Source organism: Octopus bimaculoides, chromosome 1 (genome assembly GCF_046866305.1).
Source record: "Octopus bimaculoides isolate indiv1 chromosome 1, ASM4686630v1, whole genome shotgun sequence".
Taxonomy (NCBI): Eukaryota; Metazoa; Mollusca; class Cephalopoda; order Octopoda; family Octopodidae; genus Octopus; species Octopus bimaculoides.
This window is the reverse complement of record NC_142928.1, coordinates 108,251,303-108,272,807: the sequence shown is the minus strand read 5'-3', so window position 1 is coordinate 108,272,807 and position 21,505 is coordinate 108,251,303. Positions and strand designations below refer to the sequence as shown.

At 35.6% G+C, this 21,505-nt stretch overlaps 1 protein-coding gene across 4 annotated transcripts in view; it reads left to right on the top strand.

The window, feature by feature from the left end:
* The first annotated feature begins 7,250 nt into the window (after positions 1-7,250).
* The window catches only part of LOC106880973 (uncharacterized), a 25,906-nt gene continuing 11,651 nt past the window's right edge, over positions 7,251-21,505 (top strand). The window contains exon 1 of one of the 4 annotated variants that reach the window (XM_089355890.1): positions 7,251-7,583. Coding sequence is in view for 2 of the 4 variants with exons in the window: in XM_089355869.1 (XP_089211995.1) it covers positions 10,632-10,661 (30 nt within the window). In the remaining 2 variants the exon portion in view is untranslated. Of the gene's footprint in view, positions 7,584-7,664; positions 8,465-8,905; positions 9,160-9,444; positions 10,662-21,505 lie in introns of those variants that run through there. The other 3 variants (XM_089355874.1, XM_014931155.3, XM_089355869.1) reach the window with 3 other exon arrangements.

Genomic DNA, 21,505 nt, shown 5'->3' with positions numbered 1-21,505 from the left:
AATAATCCAGGGGATCCAGGGAGGAAGATAAAGTATGTCTTTTACTTTCTCACTGAGCAAGAAAAAATTGTCAATGAGAAGTGTGACATTCACAACACAAAATATTTGTATAAAAAAAAGTATGGAAGGTCTGAACTTTAACTTTTTAGGACATAATCCTCATACTATGTCTAATATCACCTAAAGAAATGAAGAGAAACGATAATACCACCACAAAGTTATCACAAGAAAAGCACTCTCTACAGCCATGGCAGTCAACAACAGCGCCCTCTTTTGTTGCAGTAGTCGGGTATCAAATTGCAACACATGACCTTGAAATGTCTGTCAAAAGAAAGTTTAACTAATGACTTTTCAGATGATGTAAAACTTACCACCATCATATACTAAGATATTTTAACTATTTTTATGTGCGCATAGTAGTCTCATTTTCATAAAACGTGCTCACCAGTACGTGCTATGTGAGTGCAAATCCCAGCGCTTTATGGGCTTTAAACATTTTGTATAATATATTTGTTAAACAATAAAAGTACTATTTGGTTTGTGTTAGTTTATTTCAGTATTGCCTTTAATGGCAAAATTGATAATTTTTGGTAGAAAGTGAATTCCAGTTTAATGAAAAGCTTGACGTGATAGAATTCCTGAATACCATCAAATTAGGTAAGACTAATTGTAAAAAGCAAGACAAAAATGTTCCCCAGTATTATCAATAAAATAATAAAAGCAGCTGATCAGCCCTATTACTTACGGACAATTAAGACAATAAGCTGTAGAAAAAAAAACTTGACGTGATAGAAGAAAACTAACTGTAGTTTGGAAATCAGCGTGCCAATTTTAGCTTAAATCAAGTGAAAAATCAAACTCAACAGAAATAACGCTCAAAATTTCCACCCACTCCGCTGTGTAATAGTTAATTGATTGAAAAGTAAACTGTGTATCCCGATGTAGGGATTACATGTGCTCCAGGAGAGACTAGATTTATGCATCCGATTGCATTCTGTAAGGTTCATCTGTTTGTCCCCCATTCTGTCTACAAACAAGCTTATCTATCTGCACCTATTGATCTACCCATTCATGTATAACTATCTGCATGCTATACCAAGCATGATTTGCATTAATGTGACAGAAAGTAGCACAATCTTTATAAAAACTGCGTTACTTTCTGACTCATCCTCGTATTAGATAACTCACTAGAATGCAAGAGCACAGCAATATAACATTGTGATACAATAAACTTTCATCATCCTCCATTCTCTCTCTTCGTGATCTGACTTGGCTTCATTATCAAATTCATTGGCACTGGAGCCGTTAATATGTTCTATAAATTACGATTCTAAGAAGTAGCAAATAGCAGTCATTACAAAATAAAGGTCGCCAAAAATTATTTGTTTTCCCTTCGCTGCATCAAACAGTTCCATACATTAATTTAAATTTAGTAAAATTATGACAAACTTACGGATTTGATCTGCTCTCATTGTTGGTCGTACGTAAGATTAAATCCAGAAAAATCCTCATGCCGATTGCGACAGTAACTTTGAATATTTAAATACTAGGTACAGAGTATAACTGGAAATATTCAATAGCATCCTTAGAAGAATTCTTTGTTGCAATTTTACCTGCACTGGCTTTCAACCTATCTGTCAATTCTAATGCATTAATGACAAAATGCTTGTTGTATTCTGAAACCGAAGCTAGTTTTCGAGCACTTTGCATAGTTCTGCATGGTTCAATTTAGCAATATCATACATAGAGTATTTTCTTTTCGGTATGTGCGTAAGAGAATGAGTGTTTCAGTTTTAAGAGTTTGAAATTTCACGATACCTAGAATTTTGATGCATTCCTTCCGAATCAGACGAATTTTCAGGAAAATGCAGGTTACATTGGAAAAAATGTTTTTTCTGAATAAGGCGAACGTTCCACAAGTAAACGATTTGACTGGTTGAAAATAGCCAATAAGAAAAACAAAGTCTTGTACTTTTTTGTCGGTACTCTGTTACGCTCGTGCAGCTGGTTAAGCTAACAAAGAAAATATTCTGCATCAAAATCTAATATAACATGACCGAGTAACAAAAAAAAAAAAAAGAGTGCACCAAAATCGAAGTTGTATTAGCAACTGAACCAAAGTACAGTAACTGCGTGTATGCGAATCGGTCATATGTGTGTGAGTGTGGAAGAGAGAAATAGCTATACCATGCAATATACATCCTTGATTTATTAAAATTATCTCCGTCACAATTACCAAATGGCAATAAAGACCCGCTCTATATGAGAAGGAGAGATAATCACTAGAATGATGACTGAAATTGACATGCCATTAAGGAAAAGGACACTTATTGCCTAGAGATAAGAGGACTGCTGGCATTAAGGGTTTCTGCCTCAATAGGCCTCATAGGCACGACAATTGTCGAACCAGTTGCCAAGGGACTTAGGCATATACAAAAAGTATAGTGCACGTTATGCTCTACGTAAATACCATATATATATATATATATATATATAAAATTAAATGAGGCAGCTAGTTAGCAGAGTTTCACCAAAAAAGAAAACAATAAATGTCATTAAATATGACTGAGGGTGTTAGAACACTTACACTGCTAGAAATAAGAGCTAAAGGGCTCTGTTGCTGCTGTCAGCGCACATATAATTGAAAACATACACATGCCAGCAGCGACCAGTTGAATACTGGGGTCGGTGTAATCGACTAGCCCCCCCCCCCCAAAAAAAAAAAATTCAGCCCTTGTGCTTTAAGTAGAAAGGATTATTCGAGCTGGCAGAATCGTTAGAACGCCGGACAAAATGCTTTGCGGCATTTCGTCCGTCTTTCCATTCTGAGTTCAAATTCGCCGAGGTCGACTTTGCCTTTCATCCTTTTGCGGGGTCGGTAAATTAAGTACCAGTCAAGTACTGAGATCGAGGTGATCGACTCTTCCCCTCCCCACAAATTCCAGGCCTTGTGCCTATAGTAGAAAGGATTATGTGTGTGTGTATGTAATATACATATATTAAAGTACATACACACACACATTTGGTATACGGAAATGAGGCAGTATTAAATTAAAATAACTATCTATGTATCATGATTAATGTATATGCACTGTCGATAGGCCAGTTACTGCGGTATGTGTCTCGAGATAACATTCTGTTAAAAAACAATAAATATCACCAGGAGAGCAAAGTTCGTCCCAGCAGCCAGCGAGGACGCCAGGTACGTCTTGGCCTTTTTCAATGGCGTTTACTCGCAGCCAGTTACAAACTCGGACGAGAATCCGTTGCCTCTGATATAGGTAAAAGCAAGAAATGGTAAAAAGATGAAAAGGCTGAAATGCATCTGGTGTTCTCGCTGGCTGCTGGGACGAATTTTCTTCTCCCTCCGATATCTATTGTTTTTAACTGATCGCATCCATAAGATAAATTTCTCAATAACTGGCTTATCGACAGTGTTTATACATTAAATATGATACATAGATGACTATCTTAATCATACCATTGCGTATATGGGATGTTTTATCACTCAGACAGCTCTTCGCGACATCAGCAACTTTTAAAATCATTTTTCACTAAATCAGAGACATCAAATTCTCGTCCGATGCTGGTTGCAAGTATGCGTCATTGAAAAAAGGCTATCTCGTTAGCAGCTGCTAGGACAACCTTTCCTGTATCTCCATTTATTGTATTTTTAACACAGCATGTCTATGAGATGTTATCTTAGGACATATACTGCAGTAATTAGCCATATACTTCGTATGTATACATTGCTCTCTTCCTTCCTCTGTCTCTCTTAGCCATCGGACATCCAAGACTTCGAAGTCATTATCAACTCTATTCTTGTAAAAGAAGTGTGTGTGTGTGTTGTAAAGTCGAGTATGTGCGTAAACAATGGCCTCTTGCACAAGACAGAAAGGATCACATAGAAACAACGCGCTACATTCACCGTTTACAAATAATTCACCATATTATATAGCTGACTTCTCAGAGCAATTAACTGAATTAATTAACGTTCTGTGGCGTATTTTACAGACAAAACAACACAACTTAGAATTTTTATTCATATTCATGGAGACCGGCATGTTTCTACGTCATTTTTTAACTTTTTTTTTTAGTGAAGGTCATTGTTTACGTGCATACTAGACAGCTCTACCTCTATATGTATATCTGTTTGCACATATGTATCTATATATGCACAAAGATAGTCACACACACACACACGTATAATACAATACAACACACGGCATATACTAGGTATGATTCAGTATCACAATGTTTTGGAGAGTTTAATAAAACATCAAAAAATGTAATTTTATCAGATGCCCTGCGGTCAGAAACGTTTACACTGGGTTCCAAGTATTTTCAAAATAGTAAAGGACCATTTATTCCCAAACAAACCCGATCAATGAATGATAGTTAGTTTAGAAATAGGTGTGGAGAACTTTGGCGCTCATGGCTTGTTTATTCTCTAAAAAATAGAAGCCTTCGTTTTTCTTTTGTTGTTTGCTATTTTCATGAAATACCAATCAGTCTTCATTGGAAGAAGAAAATACATTCGATCACCGGAAAGCACTAGAAAGGCCTAGCACCCATGTAAAGCAGAAAAAAAAATTGCGACTGCTTCATCCAATGGTAAGAAAACTTTAAAAAAATCTAGCAATCATTAACATAGAATTTCAAGCTCAAATTGCACCAGAGTAACAAAAATGATGAAACGTTCTCAACACAATCCTCCATTGCACAATTTTTTCAGTAACTCAAAACCTTACATTGCATGCTCAAGAAGAAGAGAACAATTTTTTTTTATTATTAAAATTGTTGTAATGCTATTTCCGACCAGGACATAGCATAACAGCAGCGTGGAAAAGAAACCTGGTAAAATATATTTATTTCCATTAGTGCAGAATTAATGTATTTTACAGTACACCAGAAATTGCTTTAGAGCATTCTTAAAACCACCTATTTTGGCCTTTTGTTTGATTCTACTTCAGATTAAGCACGTCGAGAGCAAATGGCAGAAACAATTTTTATAAAATACTCTTTTCTTAGACTTCTCGAACTAAAACGAAATTATGATCAAAGCATAGTGGAAAGTAATTTGGGGACAATTTATATAAGACGAAATGTCATTAGAAAACTGTTCTCAATGCAATAACTATGTTGCAGTTAGGGACTGGTTAGAAAAGAGGTGTTCAAAAGAGGATTAAAAAAAAATTACGAGCTATTTTTTGTTAACCGCGTTAATGATTCTCTCAATTTGGTTGGAGTGCGTGCTGTTAACGACAATGTGTTGATGGTAATATTTTTCGGTGCAATTCACCCGTTTTTTCATTCTTTTTTCCTGCTCAACTCTCCGTTATTAAAGGCTGAAAGATGATACCAAAGGTGTTAAAAGTGAAACTGATACTCAATGGAAATCCAGAACAGATTATAACCCAGTTCATGAATAATAGATTTCATAGAACTTTTGCAAAGCAACAAGAGGCGATGCAAAGCTGATGAATAAATTCTAACCTTTCATTTCTTGATTTTGGATGGTTAGAATACTGAAAGAGAAAGATACCCAGAAAGAAAGAAAACAAATGCCTAGTGAAGAAGCCAAAGGTTAACAGAAGAAATTATAAGAAAATCGAAATAGACTATTAAACTATTAATGGTCTCCATAAATGGAATGTCCGTCCCCATGACTTTTATCTAAAATTTGGATTTCTGTTAAACGCGAGAGGATTACTGTTTGATTGAGGGAAGTTGCTTCAACAATTTTGTAACACTGATGCAGATAGATTTGAGCTTTTTTTGTTCAGTATGGAAATTGAATTTTTTTTTTTTTCCCATATTCAAGAATAGCTATTCAGAAAATGCACACTATTGCAATTTCTATTATCAGCTGTGAGCGATCTTTTATCAAGTTGAAATTCATCATTACATTTGAGATCATCAATGAACTTAAAAGATCTTTCAGCTTTAATGTTGGAAAATACAAATGTTGATATTATCAATATGTTTGCATTGTCGAACGTGAAAAATATATATGTATAGTTTAAAACTATGTTCAATATTATTCATGCAAAAGGGTGGAATCAAGGCATTTCTTTGTAAGATGAATATATAATTTGAATGATTTCATTTCAATAAATGTTCACATTTTTGTATTGTTTTATTTGTGCTAATAATTTCGGGGTTGTAATTGTTTGACAAGTCACTCGATCTGAGACCATGAGTGAAAAGAGAAGCAATTAGTCATTTAACACTAAAAAACTGTTACATTAACTTCTTTATTTCTTGAGGTATTTTGTAATGAATGAAAAGTGAAGATAAGTTTTTGTGTGCATTAATAATTGTGTTGTGTGTATGTTTTATATATAACTACTTTTCTTTTAATCATAAAATAGTCTTCGTATGGATATATTTGTTATTATTCTAAATAACAAGTTATTACTGGTTTTATGGGCGTCATCTATTGATTTACCCTCAGTAGAGGTGTGTTCCTGTGTAGAAGTGGTGCAAGTAATTCCTAATAGAGTATTTTTACCTTCTGTAATGTGATTTGCTTGTTTTATTGTGTGTAATGATTGATTGTATTTGATGTTCTTTGGTGTCATTGAATTTAGTTGGCACTGTTTTTAGTTTTACAGTGGTGGACTGGCCAGGTTGCCAGCCTACCCGTTGGCAACTGGGCTCCTACGCCATTAGAATCCATATATGGGGACCCATGTTAGTATCTAAGGGGCCCATCCTCTCAAGTTTGAGATTTTTTAATTCACTCCTAGAAGAATGCATTAATTATTTCGGTAATTTTTCAGATTAACACCCGCACGATTGCCTAACCCTAAACCTAATCCTAATCCTAACACCCTAGTGGAAATCGTGCGGGTGTTAATCTGAAAAATTACCATTATTTCAGCCTGGCTGTGTTTGTAGACAGTTGAAAAGAATGCTGTTAACAAAAAGAAAAATTAAATCATAGCATTGCAGTTGCGGGTGGGCCCCCTTAGTCTCCTGGCAACCAGTATTTTGAGACCCAATCCGCCACTGGGCATGTAGGTGGTTAATGTAAGGTTTCGAGTATGTATTAATATATTGCGAAAACAATGAATTCATTTGAATAGAAATGTCTTTATAAATATAGTTATGAAAGAGGTATGTTCATTTTAATACTTTCTTGGACTCTTTATATATGAATTCTTTCTTTTTGTAAAGCCATGAGAAGCTGCAACATTTTCAATTTTCTCAAGAACATAAGCATCGTGAGAAAAAGGAATTGACTTCAACCGGTTTTTGCTCGCCGAGAACGTGTGTTTTGCTGTGTTCGCTATATTTTCAAAATAAGTAATCCTGGCGGAGTATAAAGCCAATAAAAGACAGGTACGACTGAATGAATCGATCCAATATTTTGGATACTTAGGCTTGATACTAAAGCTAGATTTTCTACCTAAAGCAGTAATGGAAGATTCCAAGATTAGAGTCCTTGAATGGAGAAAATTTAGTTCCCATGATGTTTGAGAAAAAGAAAAGATGTACCAGGAAGAGTATGTTTTGAGGAAATCCGAAGGTGCGAATGACCGACTTGAAGCCTCATAATCTAAATATTTATTTTGTAGGTAGGGACTCGATATTATTGATTGATACATGACTAAGAACTTGATATTATGTACTTGGTGCAATCACAGGTCTAATGGCATTTGAAGTAAGTAAACATATTAGATTGCGGAAAGACTTAAAATAAATAAAGTGGGGTTTTGGGGTGGGGGTAGAAAAGGAAGTCTTGCCTAGATTACTTAAGCATGACTGAAGATTTTAATCTACCTTGATTATTCGTGGGGGATAATACACACACTCAATCTATTCCCTAGATGGTCTCATTTATTTACTGGATAATTGACTAAAAGTATGTTCATAATTGTTGCTCTCCCCCACCACCACCACCACCACTGTCAATCCTAATCGATCAGACCAGTTATCTAAAATATTCCAGCCGTGACTGTTCCGTCTCATTTTAAAGGTATGTAGGACGATAGAATCTGTGTCCTGTCCTATATAAAAAGGAAGAGTATGGCAGGTCAAGCGAGCATGTAAAAAGTCGTTTGGTCTAAGTTGGTGGAATTTTGTTATTGTTTGCGACTAAGAAATATTCCCAATTTCTAATGGTAAACTTGTGCGATACTCGTATCAGAAATGGAATTAGGATTGTGAAAAAAGAACAAGGAAGAATATAATTGTTGGAAATAAAAGTTAACTTTAAAGGTATAAAGTGAGATGAGCAACTAAGTGACTACTCTAGACAAGATTACAGGAGAATGAATATGTGGATGCCGCACAAACAAAAAGAAAAGAAAAAAAAAGAAGCCTTTGTTTAATACTTCCACTTTCATATTGTCATTGGGACAATTGAATTTCCTCTCGTTATTTCCTCGACATAGAAACAGAAATAGTTTAAAATATCAATCGAAATAATTGTTTATTATTTTTTTTTATGAAACAGGTGAGTATTATACAACAGAAAGCTGTTTATTATAAATTTAATATACAACGCAAGGTACCCTCCTTTCCTCTCTTTCTGTCTGTCTATGTATGTATGCATTACATACATGCATGTTCTCCGGATGTTCGTTGACCAAGTAGGACACACAGCCTTCACTGTCCTTACCCCTTCTTTTGAAAGTACTATTTAGTTTCTTTATTTTTATCATGACCCAGTGGAACATATTTTCAGTCCGAATTAAAATAAACTTTTTTTTCAAGTTAATCATAATAAAAATATGTCACAAAAAATTATTATTAAAGGACTCGGATAAGTAGATAAAGGAATATTTGCATTTATTTATCCTTTCCTACGAACTTCCAAGTGATATTCTTGCTGGCAGCCTAATGTTGAGAGCGTTAAAGCTATTCCGAAGCAGTCAGTCAGTTATTTAGCCCGAGGTGTTTACATTTGTTATTTCTAGTAGCTTAGTCGGGGATTACAATACGCTGAACAGGTAGTAGTAAACGTACTGTGACATAGCTAACTGATTATTTCCGCATCCAAACGGACAGGTGAACCTCAATAACTTGTGTGTCGCCTGCTTACACAATGACAGTCACATGCTTCACTTAGAGAGCAACTGCGCAAGTTAAGGATTTTTTAAAACATCAAATGGCTTCTATGTTTTAGAAAGACAAGCCCTCTTCGATCAGGTACGTGCCTATATAAGTAACACTAATAAAAGAGAAATAAAAAGCAAGATATATGAAAAGAAAAATTGACGTTAGACACTCTGAAAATGGTTGTTTGTTAGTAAATGTATATATATATATATATATATATATATATTCTGTTTGCTGTTGAAAAAGAGTTTCTCGCAAAATTATTTTTGGCTCTTTTAGTCAGATACAATATAAACTGAGAATTAACGATATATTGATTTTCCTTTTTTATTCGTTCATGTAGTTTAACTACTTGCATGCGAGTTAAATACCCCTCTTTACTATGGACTAGGACCGTTATTGGACGATACCAGTGTAAAACATTCGGTTAGTGTCAAACTTTTCAGACTTGTGTTCACAACTTATTTTCGTGGAATAGGGTCATTTTCATAGACATTAGTTTTCTCACCATGTTATTATTATTATTCAGTATGTAAACAAAAAACAAAACAAAGTATTCCAGTCCTACAAACCAACACTCGCTACTCAAGGAGAATTACAGTACCAGGATTTAGTGTCAGTTCGGAGAGTTAGTAGGGTGTAACATGACTACATAAAAGCCAGCATAGCGAAGATCAATTTTATGCTTCCCTGTTGAAAGGATGTGATGTTGTCCTGAGAGCAGTCTGGTATTGCCATAATTATGATTCTTTTTGTTGAAGCTCAAGCAGTCATCTAAAGAAAGAATGTTGCGATAATTGTAGGTGGAGTTATTCGTAAATGGATTAAGGCTCTCAATATTTTGCCATGCTCTGGCAGATACCAAATTCTATTCAGAACAACGAAAGTGTGTCTTCTTTAATCTATTGTAAAAGACAAAGCTTTAATGCAAATATTTCTGATAATGCAGTAAATTCCTCAAATGAACGTTTCAATGCCCAAAGGTTAGAGCTGTGATGGAATTAATGATTGTTACCAAACATATTCAAATGTTTCACTTTTTCCCACCAAGGAATTTCTAAAGATCAAAAACAACATAATATTGTTATCAGAATGGAAGGCAACTGGAATATGGAAAATTAAATGTCCTGCTTATTCACTTATTTCTATTTGTTGGAAACATATTCTCTAATAAGAATAATAACGACAAGAATGCTTATTATTTAATCCTATGGGAGATAGAAAACCTAAATATAAGAAATAATATAATTCTCTATATTGGCTGCAGATGAGAAACATCAATTTGACATCCTTTTTCTAAGGCATTAACCATCTAAATTTTAACTGAATATTTAAAACCACACTTCACTCTACAGTGAAATGTTGATGATATACTCTACATGGAATACACACATACACACACACACATTATTTAAACAGTTTGATTCAGCTTCATGCGACTTAAAGTTTCAAGCCAAATCAAACTGTTTTAAATAATACATCTAACTCCTATATAACGTGTTGAGTGCTTTTTTCTTTCGTTTGTCCACTCACTCGTGTGTGTGTACATAATTGTGGCAGTCATGTGCAACCCAACCCTGGGCGTAACTGAGGTAAGCTATTTCCATGTTAGATAATATTTGAACCACATAAAATATATTTTAATATTTTACGATTCTTACCTCAAGAGATATATATAAGACTTTGTTTTTGGGCCACACCTTGAATTTCCGGGCCCTGAACATATGAACTAGCCATCTCTTCCCCTGTTCATACCACACAGGCACAAATTGATGTCCGTCGTTCGACTATGAGGATTCAGTTTTTCGGTGAACTTAACTACCTGCTCTTGAATTAACTTTTAAGTAGCTGAGTATTCCCATGACATGTGGGACTTCATGAAACTCTGAAGGCTAGACCTTTTGAATTCTACACCAGGTTATTAGTATTACAGTGCCCAAGTGATGTATGTGTGTCTAGGTGTAGTTGTAAACAAGTGGTGCTATTTGTTTCCACTAAGGAAACAGGTAAGGTAGGGACATAAAGAGAATCCAGCCACAGAAAATCTACCTCAGTAAATTCTGATAGCATAGAAAAGTAGACATTAAAATGATGATCGTGATATATATATATGCTTGTGTGTGTTTACATATGTGCATGCGTACACTTGTACACATACATATATATATATATATATATATATATATATATATATATATATATATATATATATATATATATGTGTGTGTGTGTGTGTGTGGTTACCTCAACTAGAGTAACCATGTATCTTACCCACAGCAAGACACCTGTTCCTGTCCTATCATACTTTAACCTCACAACACGCAGCATAAAGTCACTTCCCTTCAATACTACATGTATGGTAAGCTCTCTGAACATGCTGCAAGAGACACCCATCTTTGCCACATTTGTGTAAAAGAGTGTAGATCCCTTGCAAGAATGAAATGCCACATCTGTACTGCTGATTTTAAGAGAATAATCATGCAATGGCATTATTTGAAATCAGATTACAGCCAGCTAACACACGCACACACTCTTACATACACACAATTAAAAAAATTAGGGATCAAAAGAGAGGGAGCAGGATGCAGACATATAAAGGAATGTGGAATGGGAAGAGATCAGGAGATAAAGAAGGTGGAATCTGTGAGATGACCAACTTATTGGAAAAATGGAGGGTTTAAGGAAATACAGTGGGAAGAGACATATAGCAGCACAATGAGAAGATCTATAAAGGTCTAGGAGTATGAGAGTAGACGGGACCTGTGGTGGTAACATCCAGTGTCTGAGGATGGATTTTCTCTTGTATATGCCTGTATCTTAATATCAAGATCTCCATCTTGACATTAAGATACAAGCTTAAGTTCCACAAGTTGCTTTGAATTATACATTTTTCTCTGCTCTGCAGCCCTTGCATCTCTTGTTAGCATTCCTGTATGATCTAGATTTTTGTTGATTTTCCAGCTGTCAAAATCTGTACCATTTTCTTTAATTGCCAGATATAGCTTGCAAATTACCTCATATTCCTTTTTACAGTGTTTATGAATGAGGCAATTTGATTGAGTAATCTTTGCTTAAAGGATTCTTGAGTCAATCTGGTATGTTGTTCTAGGATGGTGTTTTGATTCTTATTTCTAGATTTACCTCTACTTCATAACTAATGACATACTTCATTCAGTAGGCATGCTGTTGAATTCTTACATGAGCATATAACTTCAACATTAGGTGTGTGTTTGTATGAACAATCCTGATGCTAAAGTGTTGAAATTGTTTTGACCTTCAAATGACAGCTGATGAGGGGAGAGTTGTGTCCAGGTTTATACTTTTCCATGTCTTGTTCTTTTAACATATTGGCTATGCTTATGTTTTCTTCTTTCTTTCTCTTTCAGTCTCTCTCTCTATACAGGGTGTGGTGAATAAACTGTTGTCTAAATTATGCAAAAATGAAAATAACACTGACATCTCATTTTAACAGATATATTTACCAAAATTATATTAAAATATCTTGAAATACTAAAGAGTAAATTTATTCAATAAAATCACCATTAACTTCAACCACAGCCTTCAGATAACTTCAAAATCTCCTGTAATTCTTCTGGACAGTCTCCTTGTTTAAGTTGGTGAATGCTGCCATTATCTTTGCCTTCAGTTCATCTTTGGTGTTACAAGGAGTTGCTGAACTGCACCCCACAGATAATAATCAAGGCGGTTGCAGTCTGGGGAGTTAGGTGACCAGATGTTAGGGGTGATGTGGTCACAGAAATTGTCTGACAGCCATGACTGGGTTCTGCTTGTGTGGCATGGTTTGTTGTTGCTAGACATAAGGTCTTCCAGCAGCCACCCTCTTGACCCAGGGCAGCACTACCTCCTCCAGGCACTTGATATAGGCCTCCATGTTGAGTCTGAAGTCATGTGGGAAGATGAATGGAGGTATAACATCGCTGCCATCACTAGTGATCACACCAAACACCATGAAGTTGACTAAATGTTTTGATTTTTATCACTCTCAGTACATGTCCTCAGATTGCACTGTCCTCGGATTAACACCCAAAAACTCTGAAATGTTCATATTGGAGTTTCCGGTGTGAATGCCAAGCAGTACAGTACATTGTTTCCAAATTTCTGGCAGAGTGAATTGTGTCATAGTGCTGTTTTTCTCACAGACATGCCCTACTGACTCAACTGTGTAGTTGACAAAATCAAAAACAAACAATGCATATGTGCAAAGTTAAAAATATAAAATGGTGACAATTTACCCATTGTACCCTGTACATACATCCATCCATCCATTTACATATACTGGCTGACGTACTCAGTAATTCCCAGAAAAGTGGCGCTTATCCCTTGGTTCCATTCTCATAATTGTTTCACTAATCCAATAACAATACAAAGTATGTAGTCATTAAAACGGTTTTTGTACATTTACAGAGAATATCAAACTCTTACAGAGAATCTTGTTTTTAGGAAATCCCAATAAGTTATGAAAACCCGAATTGTGAAGTCGGTTACGTAATAACATGAAATTAGTTACCCAATAGTAAGAATTCAAATAAAGTAACCCCAAAAAGGGCTTTAATGCATTCCCAGAGTATATGGAACTTAGGAGGAAATACCAATAAGGTATGTATACCAAAATCGTGAAGGATGTTACGTTATAACAGGCTAATCAGATATGAGACAATAACAATTCAAAGTAAATAACTCTGAAAAGGGCTTTTGTGCATTCCCAGAGAATATTACCCTCAGCGTGCTAGTGTTAAAATAGATTTACAATGTATATAGAAACAGACTGACATTTAGTTTTACAGTGGACGTACAGATAAATTTGCATATTGATTCTAAAATAAAATAACATGTAGATTATCAATACATTTACGACACTTACAAAAACATCAACACAGCTATCAATATGAATTAAGGAAATGCTCCTACACGTAAACAGCATGTGCATTGGTAGATAAATGGCGATTTCTGTCTGCTTGTGTGGTTGGTGGTTACATAGAGTACATCGTTACAAAACATTAACACATCTATTAATATAAATTAAGGTGTTGCTACATGTAAACAGGCTGTGACATTTGTGATGACAGTGCATTTGTCTAAAAGCAGAACAGTTTTTCATGCAGCGCTTGTCAATTGGCTGAAGTGATGTGAAAGGCATCGTCATTCATGGTATATTTGTGAATAAGTCACTAACCAAAATAAATAGATCTACTGTTGAACGGTTTTTGCTGCAGTTTTCCTGCACGCACAGGTTGAGAACTCAGATTTGATCTTTTTTAAGAGAGTGTTCCTATGTAAACAGTGGAAAAGAAAATAAAGGATTTTAAATGGGTTATTTACCCCTGGCCGTTAAGAAAAGTAAAGGGTACATGTTAAGAAAATGTTCCTACGTGTAAACAGCGTGTGAACTGTATGAGGACAGTGCAGATTGCAATGTTATTAATAGACAAATGGCGATTTCTGTCTGCTTGTGTGATTGGTTGTTACATAGAGTATATCATTGCAAAGCATTAACACATCTATTAATATAAATTAAAGTGTTCCTACATGTAAACAGGATGTGACCTTTGTGATGACAGTGTATTTGTCTAAAAGCAGAACAGTTCTTCATGCAGTGCTTGTCAATTGGTTGAAGTGATATGAAAGGCATCGTCATGAATACGTCACTAACCAAAATAAGTGGATCTATTGTTTAGGAAAATACTATTTACTTTAAGGGTTGTACTGGGTAAATTGTGAAAATAACAGTCCAAATACTAAGAAATAAACATACTCAACTTGATTTATACCAAATAAAATCACTGACCTTGTCTGACAATTCCTTGTAAGAAAGTCCACATAATGTAGAATGCTTGTTTAATCAATTGAGAAGTATTTGTTATATATAGGAAAATGAATAGGCTATTTCCCTTGGCGGGTAATGGTTATATATGTGGATCACTTCTAGGGGCCCTAGCCATCCAATTATAGATTTTTATTAAACTTCAATGAGCCTAGTAACAAACTGGATACTACTTTAACATGTTTGCAAAGTTTCCCTAAAATGTGTTAATGGGTGTAGACAGCAACTTGGCACAAACAGACAACTTGCTTTTATATATGTATAAGAAGATAAGATATCATCATTATCATCATCCTTTAACGTCAGTTTTCCATGCTGGCATGGGTTGGACAGTTTGACCAGAGCTAGAAAGCTGCACCAGGTTGTCTAATTTGACTTGGTTTCTATGCCTGGATGTCCTTCCTAATACCAGCCACTTTACAGTGTGCTGGGTGCTTTTAACGTGCCACTGGTATGAACGTTTTTATGTGGCACTGGCATGAGTGCCATGTAAAAGTGCTCATGCCAGTAGCACATTAAGAGCACTTAGCACACAATGTAAAGTGGTTGTCATTAGGAAGGGCATTCAGCTGCAGAAATCAAGCCATGTATATATGTATATGTTTGTAGGTGTGTGTGTGGCTAAACACACACACACACACACACACACACACACATATATATACATATAAGTGCAGGTGTCACTTGCTTCTTAACCATGTAGTCTTGGATTCAGTCCTACTGCCCGACACTTTATACAAGTGACTTCTACTATAGCCTTGGACCAATCAAAGCCTTGTGAGTGTTATGAAGATGGGTTTCTGGGAAGGCTTGACAAATACAGATTGGATGCAGAGGTATAAGCATTAAAAGTATGCTTTTAGGAACTCACTTTTGCTGAGATGGATGGGTTTTCTCAAGCATGGCGAATTGCAGTTCCTTGTCATCTCCTCTGTGAGTCTCAAAAATCTGAGGTCAGATGTCACTGTTTCATCCCAAATCTTCATAGGTTTCACTCTCCCATGAGTTCCATCCACATGTAGCAGTTGATGCTTCTCATCCATATGTGTTACGTAATCATATCAGTACAGTCTTCTCTTTTGCATACAACAGCTGATGCCCCTTATGCCCAATTTTTCTCCCAACGCATTTGCATTTTGTCATACATGCACTCTGACATTGCACATCCAGCAGAGCCTGCTAACTTCATTTCTTTCTAGTCTTTGCATATCATCTGCATTTGTGGCCCATGTTTCACTATCCTGTAGCAGTGCTGTTCATACATATATATCAAGCAATTTTCCTTTTTCATTGAGAGAAGCCTTTTGTTACCAACAGAGGTAATAGCACTCTGAAGTATTGCTATTTTCAGAACATCTTCCTCCACTGCTAATTAGATCACCTAGGCAACAAACTGTATGAGCATTCAAGAAAATTTATTATCCATGTGTTCTTAATGTTTATTACTCCTGTGCATCTGCTACAGACAAAGTCAGTTAATCTTTCAATGATTCTACTGCATTCTTGTGCCCATAATTTTTATTAGCAACACCATTTGAAATTACTGCCCACACCTTTTTTTACATGTCAAACAGAGTTATTTTCCTATAGGGATAAATAAACTGTTTTCCTGCTTACTAGGACTTTGATCTTTTCTAAGTTAACTTCAAGAACCTTTGATTCTAGGTTTTGCTTCCACACCTGAAATTTCTTTTCTTATTTTACTAACAAAGTCATTAACATAAAGGAGTTCTCACAGACAGCCTGTCTGAACTCCTACCTGCACAGTAAATTTGTCACTTTCTTTATTATTAACTTTCACCTTACTGATAGCATCCCTGTATATGGCTTGGATGACTCTTAGTCTACTCCCAGCTTCAGTAGCAATCCCCAGATCAAAGAGCCAGGAGCCCTGTCAAAGACACTATCCAGGTCAGTGACAGCTAAATACAATTGTTTACTTTTGGCTAAATACTTCTTCTGCAATTGCTTAACTAGGAAAAGAGCATCTGTAGTACTCCTTCCTCATATATAAAACAAAACTGCATTTTATCTTGTCTAACCATCTTCCTAATTAGTTGTGATATAAATTTTTCTGTAATTTTTAAGACCTGACATAGCAGTTTTATACAGCTATAATTACTTCTCCTTTTCCCTTATATCACTTGACTGTAGTGCTACTATACCAGTCATTAGGCATATCTTTCTGTACAACCTGATCAACTATACAGGTAACTAGGTCATATCCAACTCTGCCTTATATTTTAAACATCTATGTGGTAATTCCTGATGGACCAGCTGCTTTCCCTTACTTCATGTCTTTAGTTGCATTATTTGTCGTACTACTATCAATTTGAATCTTATGTATATATATATGTGCATGTTTCTGCTAACGCATTTCCTCCTCCCTATTTTTAAGAGGTCTTGGGCCAACAGGTTTTTGAAACCTATGGTAATCCCATAAACTAGCCTTACCCATTATATATATATATATATATATATATATATATATATATATATATATATATATATATATATATATATATGCATAATCAAGAGTCACAATGAAGAGAGAAGGAGCCAGAGGATTATCTTGGAAAACACCAGTGTTCACCTTGAAAGAATTAGTTTCACCTTCAGGAGTAACCACTGTAGATGAAGTATTGACATATGTTTGATGGCTTCAATGATGAGATCTGGAACACCATAAGCACTTAAGATCCTGATCATATTACTCATGTCAATGAAGTCAAATGCTTTACAGAAGTCGATGAAGACAATCACTGCTTCTTTGTTATGATTTTGAATCTCCTTGATTAACCTTCATCCTTGATTAACCTTCACAAGGTTAAGATTTGCAAAGAAGTTGATCTGTCCCAACAGAAACCATTTTGATTTGGTCGGAGAAGAGGGTCAAGGACAGCGCAAATGATTCAATAAAAGATGACGGCATATTTTTGCAGCAACCTGGGAGAGAGATAAATTCCTTGGCAGTTATTGGATATAGTTAGGCTGTCCTTAGGAATGAGAACGATGCCAGATGCACCCACTCTGGAAGTTAGATACTAACCATACCTTTCTCTTGCATACTGTTCTTAAAATCTCTTGGCAGTCACATTCAACTAACAAGATCTTATATGGGCATCTTCCGAAGATTTTAACTGTCATAAGAAAGTGTCATGTAGCTCTTGCTGGACATATAATGAGACACATTGAAGCTGCCATGAGAGTTCTGTTATGGTCCCCTGATGTCACTTGTAGACATTGCTGCCTGGATTTGACGCTCAAGAAAATCATTGAAGAAGACATTGGATTTCATGAGTGTTTTGATGAACGTGATACTAGACCACAATGCAGGAAGGAACCTCATAGTGTCACTAATTGATGTTGGATGATATAAATATATAGGTGCAGGTGTGGTTGTGTGGTAAGAAGCTTGCTTTCTAACCACATGGTTCTGGGTTCAGTCTCACTGCATCGTACTTTGGGCAAGTGTCTTCTACTATAGCCTCAAGCTGACTAAAGCCTTGTGAGTGGATTTGGTAGACGGAAACTGAAAGAAGCCTGTCACATATATGTACATACATACATACACACACATATATATATATATATATATATATATATAGAATCTGAGATACTCGTCCTGCCTTGGTTTTGCTTTTGTTTTCCTTTATATATATGTGTATGTGTGTCTTTATGTTTGTGTTAGTCCTCGCCACCACTGCTTGACAACTGGTGCTAGTGTGTTTACATCCCTGTAACTTAGTAGTTTGGCAAAAGAGACTAATACAATAAGTACCAGGCTTTAAAAAAATAAGTACTGGGTTGATGCATTTGACTAAAAATTCTTCTAAGCAGTGCCACAGCATGGCCACAGTCTAATGATTGACACAAGTAAAAGATAAAAGATAAATATATATATATATATATATAGCAACATGTTTTAAAGTCTACTTTTCCATGCTTGCATCGGTTGGATGTACATTGGGGCAGAGTTTTCTATAGTTTGATGCCCTTTCTGTTGCCAAATTGTGTCCAAGCATGGTAATAATTTTCCAGTCTATTGAATAACAAAAAACAGCTCAGACATGTTTATCTCAAAGAACTGGAAATGAAAGACACTTCATGAAGGAGTAATTTGTTTACAAAGATATTGCCACATGTCAAGACATGTCAAAAACTTGGTCATGCTTCTGTAATGGACTGCATGCAAATAACACTGTCTGAAAGCTAATACTTATGAGTGAGGAACATATGTGAAGATAAGGGAAATATGAATTCATACAAATACATAAACACACAGATAAACAAGGAAATAAGACAATTGAAGACAACATGACCGAAGAGACAGGAGAGATGAGAGATCTGGAAGGGGTGAGAGAAAAGGACGAGAGTATTAAGAAAAGCAGAGCAGGTTGGGAGGATTAAGTTAGCACATTCTGGACACTTGGTCTACTGTAACTTCCTGTATGTAGGTTTAGAGGTGAGCAGGCATTCTCAATATTCTGAGATACATACATACAGCAAAGGCAGTATGTATGTAGGCCAAGATGTATTGGAGAAGAAGCACGGTTATTAGATAGGAGTGACAGGTGGTACAGGAGGGGAAGATGATGGTAGTGTACTGGGTACAACTGATCTAAAGACAAGTATAATGGCAGAATGAAGTGGGGGGAACGGAGGGTAGTATAGAAAGGAAAGAAAGTGACATCTGCCGGGCACAATTAGTCCAAAGGAGGTCCAAGCAGGTTATCAAGAATCATCAAATTCTGTTAAGTCCTGAGTATTTGTGCTTGTAAATATGTGGTTCCAAAACTCAATTGTTCTGCATTTTCTTGCTTCCTAACCATGTAATTTCAGGTTCAGTTCTACTGTGTAGCACTGTGGGAAAGTGTCTTGACCAAAGCATTGTGAGTGGTTTTGGTTGACAGAAGCTGGAAGAAGCCCATAATCTATACAAATATAGTAAATATACATTTACATATATATTAGGTCGTCAAGTATGAAATTTGTAGAAAAGAAAAAAAAGTTTGCTAATGTTTTATAATTACAAGGAATAGTTTTATTCATCAAGGTATGCACCCACATTGTCAATACACTTTTGCCATTTCAGAGGTTGCTTGTCCAGCCTGGAACTGTAAAAGCCTGGCAATCTAGAGTCAATAAAATCTTGGAAGGCCAGTTTTACAGTATCATCAGAATTAAATTTTTTTCCTATCAAAAAGTTATCCAAATTCTGGAAGAAGTGGTAGTTAGTGGAGGTAAGATATGTGCGTATGGTGGATGATGGAGAACTTCCAACTCCAACTCCTGCAGTTTCACCAATGTCATTTTTGCGATGTATGGTCTGGCATTGTCTTGCAGTAAAATAGGAGTGAATCTGGTGACTAATCTAGGCTGTTTTTCTGTAAGTTAAGTTTCTGCATCATTTTGTCCAGTTGGTTGCAGTATACTTCAGCTGTGATTGATGAGCCAGGTTTAATGAAATCATAATGGATCACACTTGAGCCAGGCCACCAAACACCATCAGCTTCTTTTGATGAATTTTGCTTTTTGGACTGTGTTTTGGTGGCTTGTCTTTGTCCAACCATTGTGCTGAACATTTACGGTTGTTGTATTGGATCCGTTTCTCATCACATGTTACAATTTGAATCAAAAATTATTTATTTTTGTGACCAGAAAGTAGCATAATGCAGGCTTCCAAATATTGTTTCTGATTTTCATTGAGTTCATGTGGAACCCATTTATCCAACTTTTTCACTTCACCGATTTGAACTAGGTGAGTCAGTATTGTTTGCTTGCTAACACCAAACAACAACGATAATTCACAGGCACTTTGAGATGGATCTGACTCGATGGTGGCTTTCAGTTTGTCATTATTTACCTCTGTTTCTGCTTGACCGCGTTACTCTGTGAAGTCAAAGTTACCAGAACAAAATTTTGCAAACCAATTTGATACTGTCTCTTATGTAATAACATTAGAATGAAATACTCCATTAATATTCCGAGCTGTTTCTGATGCTGTATTTCCAAGAACTGAATGAATTTCTGACTATCCATCTCTAAACAAAAATAGAAAAAAACGATTTATAAATACTTTATAAAGTGCAAAATGAGTTAAAATAGAGAAAAAGACATGTCAGCTTTCTAACAAAAAATAAAGATTGTCAAAATATAATAATGGTGCAAAAATGTCAAAGTTTACCATATATCTTACTATAAATTTCATACTTGATGAAGTGTGAAGGTTGTAAATAAGAATCACCATAATAAAAGTGATGTTTTTCATCTCTAGTTTTCCATGAAAAACAAGTCTGGCCATGGGAAAATATTATACTGTGTAGAAGCAGGTGAGGGTTAGCACCAGGAATGGCATCCAGATGTAGAAAATCTGCTTCAACAAATTCTGTCTAAGCTACACAAGCATGGTAAAATGGGCATTAAAATGATGATGATATTTATATATATAATGTGTGTGTATAAATATTTATATATGATCATTGTTTTAACATCCACTTTTCCACCCATGCATGGATTAGACAGAGCTTGTTAAGGCAGTTTTTCTGCGATTGGAAGCCTTCTCTGTCACTAAATCTTAGTTGTTTCCAAACA